Raw genomic sequence first — 14,172 nt, forward strand, 5'->3', positions numbered from 1 at the left:
TTTGAAGAACCCTTTCTTCTCTTAGCGCCCTCTTTAGAAGACGCAGTCCTGCGTGCTGGTTGGTTGCCTGACATGTTCCTGTAAACAATTGAAAACGATTAATATGCATAGACAAAATAAAAAACAAAAAAATTTGAACTTCTGATACATTTCGGAAGTTCATTTCGGAAAACTAGGATGGAGGTGTTTTCGGAAATGAACTTCCGAAACACCCCTGCGATGGAGTTTTCTGCAACTTCCATGACAGACCCCTAAACCAAACTTCAAACCAAATCAAAATGCTTCTAAACAACCTAAATACTACTAACAACCTAACCATATATCATTTATGCAATTAAAACCCTAAATAACATGCATTTCAATAATAGATCTAAAAATTTCAAAACTTACAAAGTGTTAGGATTGAGGGCTTTTGAATGTTGTTTAGCAGTGTGATTGGAGCCTTGATGCAGCTTTGGAATTCTGTTTGCACAAATTTTCGCCTTTGCCACTTTTTGTTTTGATTTAGGGTAAATGATTGGGGGAGGGGGAGTGTTTTGATAAATCTGCAGAAATCGCAGTATTTCGGAAGTGCACTTCCGAAGTATGTAAATTTTTTCAAAAAAAGACGCTTTCGGAAATGAACTTCCGAAGCAGGGGTATTTTGGAATTTTCGCTGGGGGTGACCCCCATAGGGAGGTGGCCAAAGAAATTTTCTAATATAAACATGTTGTAAAAATTAGAATTAATATTACATGATATTATAACATATTTATTTATTAAATGCAGGGTAAATAATTCAATTGTCACATACTTCAAATTTTAAGATTCTCAATAAGAAAAGCACAAATAAAATGCGACGGTAAAATAGATCTAACATAATTTATAGGAAAAATACTCTTTTTCTCGTCCCTTAACTTTGCCTTGAGGTCCATTATGGTCCTTTAACTTTTAAAAAGTTCAAATCAATCCCTTAAGTGTTAAAAACAGAGCATGTAGGTCATTTCCGTCCAAATGTCAATAACGGCGTTAACTTTTGCTGATGTGGCATGTGACATGTAAAATTCAATTTTTGTGACCAATATAGTGATAAAAAAGCGGACACTAAATGAGAATTTTTGGATTTTAATATATTCTTCATCTTCTTCAAAATTCATTACCAAATTAAATTAAAAATATAAATTAAAACAGTTTTAGAAGAATTGTTCTTCTCCAAATCTTCAATCCTTTTATCTTTCCAGAAAAATCATTATCTCCACCTAACTCCTTTTCTTTTCCATTTCCATAATTTTTAATGTTAAGTGTTGATGCTTATGGGTATTTTTTCTATTAAAAACAATAAATTTGAACAATACCCATTCATATGACAGTATCCATTCGTGAGGGTACTGACTCAAATCATCTACAATGGGTTTTGAAAATTTTCTCACAACCTCCATGGAAGAGCCTCAAATCATCTACATGTTTTACTGCAACCACGATATAGCATATTAACTCATACAACAACCCACTATATTCTTCAAACCCACAATATCAAATCTACAAAAATGGGTGTTGAACGTTCTTGATGGTGGTGATGAACGATATTGTTGTTGTTGTGGATTGTTGAACCGATTTGAACTGATGATGATGCTACTGTTGCGATTCAGAATATACAGAAACGGGTGAGACCCTTCTGATTTTTACAGTTCTTTCTTTAATATCTCTTCCTCTCACAAAATAATTTTTGAAGGGTTTTTATGAAGGAAAATGATGGTGATTTTGGGTTTTTATTGTGTTTGTGTTGTATGTGGTTTACTGAACATGAACCGTGTTCTTTTTCTTTCTTCTAATTGTTTATGAAAAGTTTGTGTAGATGAGGAAGATGGTGATGAAACTTTAGGGTTTCGGTTTTGTGTTTTGCAGCTGGGTTTTCTGAAATCTGTATTTGGGCTTTGCAATTGTTTGATTCTGATCTTGGGTTACGTGTTTATTTTTTTTCGCTGATTTCCAGGCCCCAGACTAGGGTTTGATCTGATTTGGATTTGGAAAAATTGGAGAAGAAAATGAAGATCATAAGTCAAAATTCAGAAAATACTTAAGTGACATATTTTTCCGTCGCTAAGCCACGTGGAATTCCACGTCAGCGTCACATGGTGTTATAAATTGACTTTGACTAACAGAATGGATGGAAAGGACTAACGTGGTCCAGTTTGCAGAGTTAAAGGATTAAAATGGTCTTTTTAAAAATTAAGGGACCATAATGAACCCGGAGGCAAAGTTAAATGACGAAAAAGGGTATTTTTCCTAATTTATATATAAGATAATAATCCCAGTATCTGTAGTCTCTAGATGTTGAGCCTATACTCTCTACAAAATCAAAATTAATGTTTTAAATTTATTATTATTGCCCAGCTTAAGCGTCTTTTAATAAACAACATTTACAATTCCAATATGTTTTACAAAATCAAAATTTATTATTGATTGTAGTATAAATATATATATATATATATATATATATATATATATATATATATATATATATATATATATATATATATATATATATATATATATATTTTCTTGTTAGGAATTGTAGCTTCTAATTTGGTTTCAATTCTAAAAAAGGGTAAAAGCACTTTTAGAGTGTATAATTGATTCTACAATGATTTTAACATGTTTGTTTTTATTATGTAGAATTGATTATGGCTTTGAAATTGATTCAACTTAAGTTAAAATTTGTAGTTTTTGCCTTCAGAATTGATTTTGTGTGATTTTTATATTTAAATTTATTGTTCAACATGAATGTATTCAAATATAAATCAATTTTATTAAACTCGATTCTATTAAAATCAATTATATTAAAATCAATTATCTTAAAATTAATTTTGGTCACCGTCAATACAAACAAGGTGTAAGAAAATTACTTTTGAAAAAGAAAAATTGAAATTGAAGTTGAAGTGGAAGTACTTTTGAGACTTAATTTTATTAAAATCAACTCTACCAAATTCAATTGTACTAAATAAAAAAATATATCAATTTTAAAATTAAAATAGAATAGAAATACATTTGAGATTTGTAAAAGTCAATCTAAACCTGTCTCCGGTATGAACTTGGTCCCTCATAGTCCAATAGTTAGAAAGTGTGTTCTCCACGCAAGAAAAATATTTAAGTGGAAAATAATAATTTTTCCGTGTTTCATTTATTTTGCAAGGGTTTGACAAGTCTAAGGAAATCAATTCTAGATTTCTAGGTTAACAAGACATTTATGATTTATCTAAGAAGCAAGATGCGATCACATGTGGGGTTGCTAGAAAGTTCAATTTGGTTTTAAGTAGTGACTTTGTTTTAAGTATATTTCATATTTTTTAGAAATTTAATTTCTATTTCAAAACTCGTACCACTTAGATACTCTTTTAGTTTTTATAAAGCATCATTTAGTTTGTTTTATAAATCTATATTTGTTAATCTAATAGTAATTTTTTCAATTAATTTATGAAATCATGTTTTTAATAATATTATACATGTTCATGTTGAAATAAATGAAAATTTTGTAAATATCTAATATTAAATACATAAAATATAAAAATTAAATCAATTGTTAATTGGTCTATTATGATTGATGTTGGACTGATAAGAAAGATCACACGACGATCGGGAGGTGGTAGAAAATATTTAATAGTATAAATGACCCACAAATCAGATTACACGGTCAATGGACCAGATACCAGTGGTGAAAACCAAAAAAAAAAAATCAAAAAACTTATGGTGATAAAATTTGATTTGGTGGTCAATATTGAGTTGGTGGTCTATATATATTTGTTCATCCACGCTTGTCTTTTTATTTTACTTAAATGCATTTTTTATTACCTATTTTATTAGGTTTTGAGACTTTTTTACCTCTCATCAATTTTCTAGATATGACATACTGTTGGGGGCGTTCGCGGTGCAGTTTTGGCAGTTTTGACGTAAATAATCATCTGAACCGCAAGAGAAAAAGTGTGTGGTTTGGTTCGGTTGACTTTTATAAATAAAACCAAACCAATGCGGTTTGGATTGGTTCGGTTGGTACGATTTTTTTTAGAAAAAATTATTGAGCCATACATATACATATAGATGACAGCATAATTTTGTATTTAGTCATTTATGCTTTATCAAATAACAACAAAACTCATGATATTTGGATAACAACTTTTCATTTAATATACAAAAATAATATTAGATAAAAGTGGAATAAAAAACATAAAATAGTTGTATAAAATAATATCAAAAATATTATAATGAAATAGAAAAAATAGGAGATGAAATATTAGAGAAGATGAAAAAGAAATAGCAGAAGAGATGAGAGATTAGATAAGAAGAGGAACATTAAAAACGTAATTGGAAGAGAGAACGGTAGAATAAAAATAATAAGATGAAAAAGAAAGAACTTAAGAGATGCAAGACTAGAAAAGAATAGATGATATGTACTTGGAAAAGAAGATGAGAAGAAGGCACAATACCGCTAAGAGAGATTTGAGAAGACTTAAACTGAAACCTTAAGTGTGAGGAAGAGAAAATCATTCGTAATTGTAAGGTTAAGGCATAATAGGTTTGAGTTTGGGATGGATATTAGTTAATTGAAGTTTTGAGGGTTGTAACATAATGCGGTTTGGTTAGGTTTGTAAAATATAAACCGCAAACCGAACTGAACTGCGCGGTTTGTTAAAAAATGACCCAAACACATCCGAACCAAATTCATTTTTTTGCGGTTTCGATTTGGTTTGGTTCGATTTTGCGGTTTTCTATTGGGCCGGTTTGGTTTTGAACACCCCTACATACCGTATTCATTTAATATGTCATAGTAATGCATCATCTAAGACATTGTTCCCTTGTCACTTATTTAGAATTATAAGTTGTTGTTAAAATAAATATAATATAATTAATATTAGAGAAATTATTTTTAGATAATTTTTCAAATAAAAAAAGTTAAATTGAGAGAGTTTTATTCCGCTTATGAACCCTAATTGCAAGAATCCTAAAAATAAATTTGGAGATCTTGATAATTAGGTCATAAGCAAAACTCCAAAAATTGCAGATGATAATGAGCATAAAGCAAGTGAAGATTATGATCACTTGCGTATCCTACTTAGGAGTGATGATAAATGTGATATTGAGAAGCTTTAATCTTGTTCATATTATAGCAAGAAATGGAGTGAAGATCGGAGTTAATGGTGGATCTGAACTTCTAATACAGCGGAGTGGAGACTGATTTGCAAGGTTAGCACTCCAACGCTCAAGTCAGTATGTGAAGGAGACGAGTGAATTGAAATTGAGTACCTGAATTGGCGAACTCTCTATATATACTGGATGGAAAATAACAACCTTATATTTGTTATGCATGAATTATGGAGAGACGTTGGATGTATCTGGAGTTTTGATCCTCTGTACTTATCTATAGGGAAGTCCTTATATGCTTAGAAGGTTCTTAAAGGATCATAGCTCCTTTTGGGTGGTCGTTCGAGGTCCGATATGATCATAAAGGCACAGCGTTTAATGCAAATAATAATGAAAACATGACCAGACAGGCTAGTTGTTTCTTATTCGCCCTGTTTTCTTTTTGTTTGCTCAAACACTTATTGGGGAACAAATTTCCATGCTTCTGATTTGGATGGTTAGGAAAGCCACATTTATTTCCATTACCTTGCATTCTCCTTGGTTTCAGTGGAGTGTTTGATATATTCTCTTTGCTCCCTTGAGGTCGGCATTGATGGTGACCAGTTTTCCTTAAAGATTATGGTATTTGAGCTTGGGGTGGACTGGCGAGGCTACAACATTCATGATGGCTGCGAAGGGTCTTCCTAGAGTGAAATTATAGACGGTCTTGTAGGAGACCACGAGGAATTGCCTCTTTTTTTGGGCTCGTCTTCTTCTAACTCTATTTTATGACTTCTTGGATAGCTAACCAGCTCTTCAAGAGCTATGTTGTTCATATCCTTAGATAGCTTTAACACAATAATCATAGGTCTCCATTTTTTTAGAAGGCTTCTAATGATCTTTTTGACATGATCAATTATGGTGTAACCTTTTCCAAAACCTTAAGGGTGTTTTTGGTTTAGAAGAGAAGTTGTGAAGAGAGAATTAGATAAGAGAAAGAGTGTGTGAGAAGAGAGAAAAAGATAAGAAATAAAGTAGATTTGATATAATGATTGGTATAAGAGAAAGAAAGGAGAAATAGAGAAGAGAGAAGTGTAGTTTTTTTAAAGTACAATAATGCCCATAAACTAAATAATATTTCTATCAAAGTTCATTTAATTCTTGTATTTAAACTCAATTAATTAATTAATTAATTAAATAATTTTTAATTTAATTAAAAAAATAAATTGTTAATAGTAACATTATTTTGATACAATCGATAAACATTTTAATAATAATACAACGTGAAGAATATTATTTTGTTGGAAATATTGTATTACATATTAGTTTAACTAATAACATAAGGGTAATATAAGTTTTTCTCACACTGGATCTCTCTACACAGTTAAGTGTTTGATTGAAAAATCAATAACAGAGTCGGAGCTCTGATACCAATTGAAGGTTAAGAAAAACACAAGAAATGGGGGGTTTGAATTGGATTTTCAAAAACTTTTTCCTTAGAAAAACTATTCACTCAAACGAACAAGATAGACAGGTGAAGAAAGAAAAGTGGCACTTTCGGTTTATACAAGCTCACCTTAAACAAGGTTAATCGTGTTCATACGCCAAGGTGATTTCTCCTTCAAAAAGGACTTAATCCACTAATCTTGAAAGATTACAAACAAACATCTAAGAGTTTAGAAAAACACCTTAGTCGTCTCAAGTATACAGACTAACACCTAGTCACTTGAGGAACAAACAAATCTCAAAAGATTTAAGAAGTGTTTACAATAGTGCTTCTAGATAAGAGAGTGAAACTGATTTAAGAACAAATGTTTACACACAAATAACGAGTAACAACTCTTTGTGCTTGAGATTCTCTTGAATGAATTTTTTTTTAATTGATTATTTTTCATTTTGACTCTCAATTTTCTTTCTCTTTGTTTTTCATTCATGTTCTTGTAGTTTAAAATTTTCTTCAATGGGATAGTGATTCTCTATATAGCCTAAAAAAGTATACCGTTGAGAAGAACAAAATATCACTATCATTTCCAGCTGACATAACCGCTCCTATGAGATCGTGGGAGACAAGAGCACACAAATTCCTTTGGTCGTACATACGTTCTCACCTTAGTGGAGTTGGTACTGTGATGTTGTACTATTATCTTCTTGTGCAAGTTTCTGATCTTCTCTTCTAATAAAATACTTCTGATCTGAAGTAATGATGAGTACTAAAGAGATCATGTTAGATGAGTATTCCAAGAGTATCAGAGTCTTTGGAGTCAGAACTTTGTCTTTAGAGTTGAAAGCAAAAGTTAATCTGAGGAACAATTCTTGATTTCTTAGGTGGAAACGAAAGTTTATCTGAGCTGGAAATCTTGATTTATGATTTGGAAGCGACATCTTATCTAAAAAACACATGGAGATCCTTTTCTATCGAACATTCAACTTTCTTCTAAACTATTGATGTTTCTTTAGAAATGGATGCAATAGCTCTTCTAAGGTGTGCCAGCAATGTTTATGATGATTTTTCCATATGACTATCCAAAATCAAATAAATAATTTTATCTGCACACTTAAGAAACTATTAGAGTAAAAAATTGTTATATATAAAATATATGCATTGTTATCATCAAAACTAGAGATTAAGTGCAGAATCAAATCTTGTTCTAACCATATCCCCATTTTTGATGATGACAAAACCATGTATTTTGATTAAACAATTTTACAAGGTTATATCAAAAAAGTATCAGAGTTAGATAGAGTAAACTCCCTTGATATAAACAAGCTCCCCCTAAGTCTAAGACTTATAACAATTTTAGAGATTAAGGGATATCATAGCGTTGTTAACTTGTCAGAGCCTAATTTCAGCATAAAGTTTGCTTATCAGAGCTTGATTTTATAAGAACCTTGAGTTATCAGAACCTTTTGAACAACAAAAGTTCTTTTTCTGAACTAGATCCATTCGCTATGTTCAGCTTTTTCCTAAAACAAATTATAAATTTCTTGCATATATAATATGTTAGAAATTCATGTAAGCAATGAGATTTAGAGAATTAGATATGAATCAAAATCATCACTATTTTCTCCCCCTTTTTTCATAATAAAGAAGATAATAAATTTTGTTAAATTTTAATTATTAAGTGCACTTGTTTAAAAACATCAAGAAAGGAATAACCAAAACATGCAAACTTTCATTGATAATAGAGAAAAGTGAATACAAAAAAACACTCATAAAACAAAAGGAAAATATAACAAAAACTTAACAGAAATAGTTAAAAACTTAAAGAGTTTTCCTAATGTGTCTAAGGATTAGAATGAGGAAGGCTCTTCTAAACAAATTGAGCCAGCATGTTCTAAATGTTTTCGTTGAGGGCATCTTGCTTGTCGAGTCTTGTTCCGACCAACTATTTTTCTTTGTGCATGTCTTCAAGAGTCTTTAACAGAAGGGGGAAATATTAGCACCATTTGAACCTCTGGAAGTCTCTTCCACTTATTTCTCAGTTGTTATTCTAGCAGCTTCAGTGGCTGCTTCCTCAGTTGCAGCTTTCTTAACGACCTCTTTCCCATCATCCTCTCTCTCAACAGCTTTCTGAGCCTCTATATCTTGAAACCTCTCTTCAACTTCCTTGACAAAATTATCTTTGATCTGGCCTAAAAGATTTATGATTCTGAGAAACTCAACAGACATCCATCTGTTAAACCTGTTCCAACTAGTATTCACTTTAAAAGAGTTATTGCAAGTGCTAGACTCCTCTTGGAGCTTCTTCACTCTCTGTAATGCATTGTCCTTGAACATAGAAATTACTTGATCAAGGTTCAGGTTATGAGGATGAAGACCAGAGGTTTCACCATCATGATTGGTTTCCTCGTCATAACCAGTTTCATCAGAAACGGTTTCATCAGAGTCAGAGGAATTATTTGGTAGGATGATGTCATTGTTCATGCAGGTGACTCAGGATCAGAGGGTTCATAGATGTTGGTGATATCTTGGAAGGGTTTAGTGGTCTTAGTTGGAGAAATAGGAAGTGTAGGTGAAATACTAACATCAGAAGGTTGAGTGTTAAAAGTGATGGAAGGTTCAGAAATAATAGCATCAAACATTAGTGGAGCAGTGATGATGATTTGTGGTATTTCTGTTGGGCTAGTGGTTTCTGGTTGAAATGAGATAGTGGTTTTTGGGATAGATGAGAAGGCAAACGAAAGTAGTGATTCAGATAATGGTGGTGTGAATGTTGGAGGTGTAAATGTGACTGTGGGACATACATATGTGGTTGTTGTTGTGGATTTTGTTGGTTGAAAAGTAATTGTTGCTTTGAATTTTTTAAAGGGAGTTGTACTAAAGGTTGATGAGAGTGGGATGAAGGTAGTTGTAACTGTGGCCGAATTATGTGGAGGTGGTGTAGGAATAGATGAAGTAATTGTTCTAGTATCAGAACCAGAAGCATCGAGATTTAGAGAGTCAGAAGACTTACTAGCAGGATCTAGATGAGAAGCCAGTGCAATATTCTACAAAGAGTTTGCAGATTCTCCTCGCTCCAGAAATTTGAGCTTCTTACTTGGTTTCTTCTTTATTTTATGAATCCTCTGATCCTTCCTTTTGAGACTAGTTGGAGATAGAGGTTTGTCCACACGAGGTGTGTCAAACCCTTCAGCTTCAAGCATTTGAAGATAAGCTTTTAGAGCTTCTGGTGGATCAATCTTTATGAAGAGAGGATATTCATCAACTGGTATCCTTTGATTCCTTATGCTTTGAAAGTCCGTATGAATGCTTGGTTTGACCACAACCCAAGATTTCTTAATAATGCTCGTGCTTTTGAGATTATTTCCATTGGAGGGTTTTCCGATTTCTGCCACAATATATTCCAAGAGATTTAATTTGGTCAGATGATCTATAAGACTATTTTCAATCAGAAAATCCGATAAGAGTCTTCCTAGAGGAATGTAGTTCTTTTTTCCAGTTTCACTGTTTCTGGTTTCTATGATAGAGTTTCTTAGATAGTTGAAGATGGAAGGTGTATCTTTTCTCCCTTCATCAAATAATACAAAGTATTTTTTATCTGAGTTAACATAATCAAATGAGCTGGAAGCTGGTCTGTAGTGTGTACACACCAGAATGATTCTGAACCAGACTCGAAGATTCTTGGATAGATTTGTGAACTTATAGGATGATTTTCCTTCATGAACCGCTTGCTTGCTTCCTGAATAGATTGTTGGATTTATCACATTCAGCAGAAACTTTGATTTAGGATTTGCACGATAAACCCCTTTTCCTCTTGATGCATCCATTCCAAGCAAGGTAGTGATAGACCGTTCAGTGATAACCACTTTAACACTCAGAACATGAGATACAATGTATAACACAAAACTAGCCATTTTGATGAGATGTTTAAGTTCATGTTTATGTAATTTCAATGCCATTTTTAACTACTTTTATGTTACATTCATATTTATGTAAACCATTGTAGCTTGTTTGGCTTTATAAGAGGTTTTTGACTCAGTTATTGAAACCATTTTTGTAACATCTTCCCACTAGTTTTTCCTTTTAGATTTGAGAGCATTCAAATTATAAAGTAATAAAGCATGATGAAAGAAAGACCACATTGTCTACTATCAATTAACCGCCATATAGAAAACATATTTGGGACAAGATGAAAAAGTCAAATAGAAAGTAACTCGGGGAGAAGAAAGACACCAAATCTATCCCAATATTTTAAATCAAATTGACCTTCATGACAGGAAAAAAAATATAGTGCTAATTGAATGGAATAGATGTCACTTTACTTCATCACATAACAATCAATTTCATCAAATTCCATACATTCACTTCTTTTATTATTTGCTAAGAGCAATGGAGAACAATTATTCTTGCTAAAAGCAATACATTATTCAATCAAGGCTTATGCAAAATATGCAAAAGACCACAGCATTTCATTCCTCTGTTACCACCACTACAATTCATTATTTATCAGACTGAATGTTCAACTTCAAGAAAAGCAACAGTGCATGCAAAGTGGCAGGCCTAACATTAACCATGAAAACATGCCTGACACTTTGCTCGGACTTCTCAGCAACTACTATGTTGTTTTTCTTTTTCCATGATTTTTTTTGCAATGTCTTTGTGGGATTAATCTTTATCTGCGTCAACCTTCGAAGGTGTTTCATCACTTTTAACAGCTGCAGCAGTTGGATTAACAGCGTCAACATCGCGGGGAGTAGATTCCGATTGATCGCCGGTGGACTCGGGAACTGGAACTTCCTTTTTAATAGTTCCAACCTTAACATACTTCTCCATGAACTTGTATTCCCAGTCTTGTAATGCATCAACCTCAAATGGGCCAAGATCGGAAATATCACCAGTCAGATCTTTCTCTTCAAAAGACATCCTTGCTAAAGCTCTACTAGCATCCTTGCCAGCAAATAAAGCATAAGGACCGCCGGGTCCATAAAACATCCTGGAACGACAGATGATAATAATAAGAAATGGTATAAGCACTCTCTTAAGTTACACAGAAAAATAGTTGCATATGTATATAATTCATTGTTTTTAAGAAAGTGTTGTTAAGAAAAATCATGCATCAATTCTGTTTCTTGGAAATTGGCAGTTGGTCAAGATTGGGATCTTGCATAAAATTGGGAGAGGATAGTAAGATCGTAAAACATAAGATTGTATCTAAGATTGGAAAATCTTACCCAATGTTTTTGTAAGATCGAGAGGGGTAACAAAATATTAAAATATAAAATAGTAACAAAAGTTGTTAGATACTTCTAAAACAAAAAATCATACTATATATTTGAAGTATTTTTACATAATATTATGGTAGGAAAGTGGATTTGTGGGAAAATGACCATCAAACCGTGATTGTTGCGCATTTGTATCTTGTCACCATTCTCGGTTTGTAATGGCAGTGGTAAGAAAACAGCCGATCATAACCGGAACTATCCTAGATCGCACAAAATCAATGGTTTTACGCTTTCTTTTTTTTTCACAATTTGGCTACTACACACAGTTCTTCTTAAGACTAGGATTGTTGGGGGATGATAAGATCACAAAATCGTAAGAATCAATTTTAGAGACAATTTGGCTACTAAACACAGTTCTCCAAATTATTGCTTCATGTTAGAATCAATTTTAGAGACAAAACTAATTTACTCAATATCATCTCTACACCTTTGAAATCAATTTTGAAAAGTGGAACCAAACATGTGTATGGTTGGTTCTGTTTATAGTTATGCAGTGACAAAACTTGATTTTGACAAAAAATAAGTTAACTTTAAAATAGTTCTTCAAATATCATTGGCAAAATCATGTTTTGCCCAGCTTTAAGTTAGAATCCACACAGAAGGCAAAATAAATTCTACTCAAAAAAGCAACTTTACACGTTCAAAATCAATTGTGAAAACAAACATAGGCTTAAAACCATATACTATCTAAAGTAACATTACAACAAAAAAACAAAGGAAACAAAAGGGACAAAAGATGCACATATGGGTAAAAAAAACTTCGTAGAGAATCAAAAAGAGCCGCACACAAAAAAAACAAAAAAACAAAAAAACCCCAACTTTTTATATGTGTAATGAAAAAACTGAAAATTAACAATCACATTCACAATAGGGTATCAGAAAAATAAATTAACAGAAAAGATAAGAAAAAGGGTTACGCTAAACCTGCTCTGGGAGACATCATAGATCTGACCCTTAATGGCCATGAGCAAGGGCTTATCATGATCCTTTCCATCGTAACCCTTGAGCTCTTCTTCGGTGATTTCACCCAGCTGAACCGGAGGTCGGAGAGGGGGAACCTCCGCTTGGATGTGGCGCGTTTGGTGGTGACGGTCGGAGGAGGAGGAGGCAAAGAGACTAGAAACGGAGAAGTAAAGGGCTATTAGAATCGCCGCTAGAGTGTAGAAAGTGATCGGAGATAGACCGGTGAAGGCGAAGACGACCTCCTTTTGGGCCTGCCACCACAGCTGAAAGGTTCCCATGAATGAATCGGTGTTAGAGAGAGAGGAACGGTAAAATATAAACAGAGAAACGTTAATGCTTCTATAACAAACTAACAAAAATGCAATTATATTCCGAAATTCTTAAATATATATTAAATTGTAATTTTATATTTTTCTTGTTATCTCACATTAAAAAAAATAATAAGACTAAATGTTTTCTATTTTATTTTTTAAGATTTGTATTGATTTTAATTACTAACCAAAAATATTATATATTATTAAAATGAATAGTTATCTTTATTCAATACAAAACAATTAAAATAATTTTATTATATTAAATATGTATTATAGCTAATTGATTTTGTTTCAATTACAATTATTTAATTTAAAATTTACATATTTAGACAATAAAAATTAAATATTTTCAAAAAAGGAGCATAACTTTAAATCAACTTTTCATAAAATATAAAAAGTGACTTTTTGGATAGTTTTAACTTTCTCCTTTTTATTTTTGAAGTTTAATTGATAATGAAATTGATAATGAAATCTTTTAACTTAATTTAAAATTTTATTTTTTTGTTTTTATTTTATAAACATATTTTAGTCTCTTAAAAATCGATCTAATAGCTAAATAGATCATTTATGTTAAATGTTTTGAAAAAAAATTAAGTTGCGATGACTTGGCAAACCACTTGCAAAAAGTTAAAATAGTGAATCAGCAAACATTTTATAAACATATAATTCTCTTCATTCTAAAGTAAATTGTAAAAAGAAGATCATCTTTCGTTTTTTCGTGTTCAAATTTCGTCTTCTTCAAAAAAAATCTTCAATGTCAAAGATTTCCAATAGTTCTTCAATATCAAACAACCAAAGTTTTGAGACGGTTGAATTTGTACTTAGAAGAAACAAAATGAGGGAGTTGTTTTTCAATAGAAATGTGTTATCGGTACTGTATCGAACATGAATAGTTTGAACTTTAGGAAAAAGTTTTTAAATTGTAGAAACTACATAAATCACATGGAAAATGATTGTAATTTCTTCTACTGGTTAGGTGATGAAATTGTTGATGAAATGGATCTAAAGATTGAAAGACAAACGATTTTGAAGATAACTAAAACTTCTTTAAAGCGAAAGTCAGAGATAAATGCTTTAA

At 31.9% G+C, this 14,172-nt stretch overlaps 1 protein-coding gene across 1 annotated transcript; it reads right to left on the reverse strand.

The window, feature by feature from the left end:
• Positions 1–10,876: 10,876 nt before the first annotated feature.
• Positions 10,877–13,131, reverse strand: LOC131639431 (membrane steroid-binding protein 1-like). The gene is made up of 2 exons (XM_058909929.1): positions 12,742–13,131; positions 10,877–11,528 (listed from the first exon to the last, which is right to left on the reverse strand). Exons 1-2 carry the CDS (start codon positions 13,056–13,058, stop codon positions 11,201–11,203), a joined length of 645 nt encoding a protein of 214 aa, XP_058765912.1. The 5' UTR covers positions 13,059–13,131; the 3' UTR covers positions 10,877–11,200.
• Between the last annotated feature and the right edge of the window lie 1,041 nt (positions 13,132–14,172).

This window comes from Vicia villosa, unplaced genomic scaffold (genome assembly GCF_029867415.1).
Source record: "Vicia villosa cultivar HV-30 ecotype Madison, WI unplaced genomic scaffold, Vvil1.0 ctg.002629F_1_1, whole genome shotgun sequence".
NCBI classification, from domain to species: Eukaryota; Viridiplantae; Streptophyta; class Magnoliopsida; order Fabales; family Fabaceae; genus Vicia; species Vicia villosa.

Excerpts from the sequence above, each read along its gene's own strand:
- LOC131639431 (XM_058909929.1), bottom strand. The coding sequence starts at position 13,058 with ATGGGAACCTTTCAGCTGTGGTGGCAGGCCCAAAAGGAGGTCGTCTTC. Across the intron at positions 11,529-12,741 it reads TATGATGTCTCCCAGAGCAG|GATGTTTTATGGACCCGGCG; the intron begins GTTTAGCGTAAC and ends CTGTCGTTCCAG.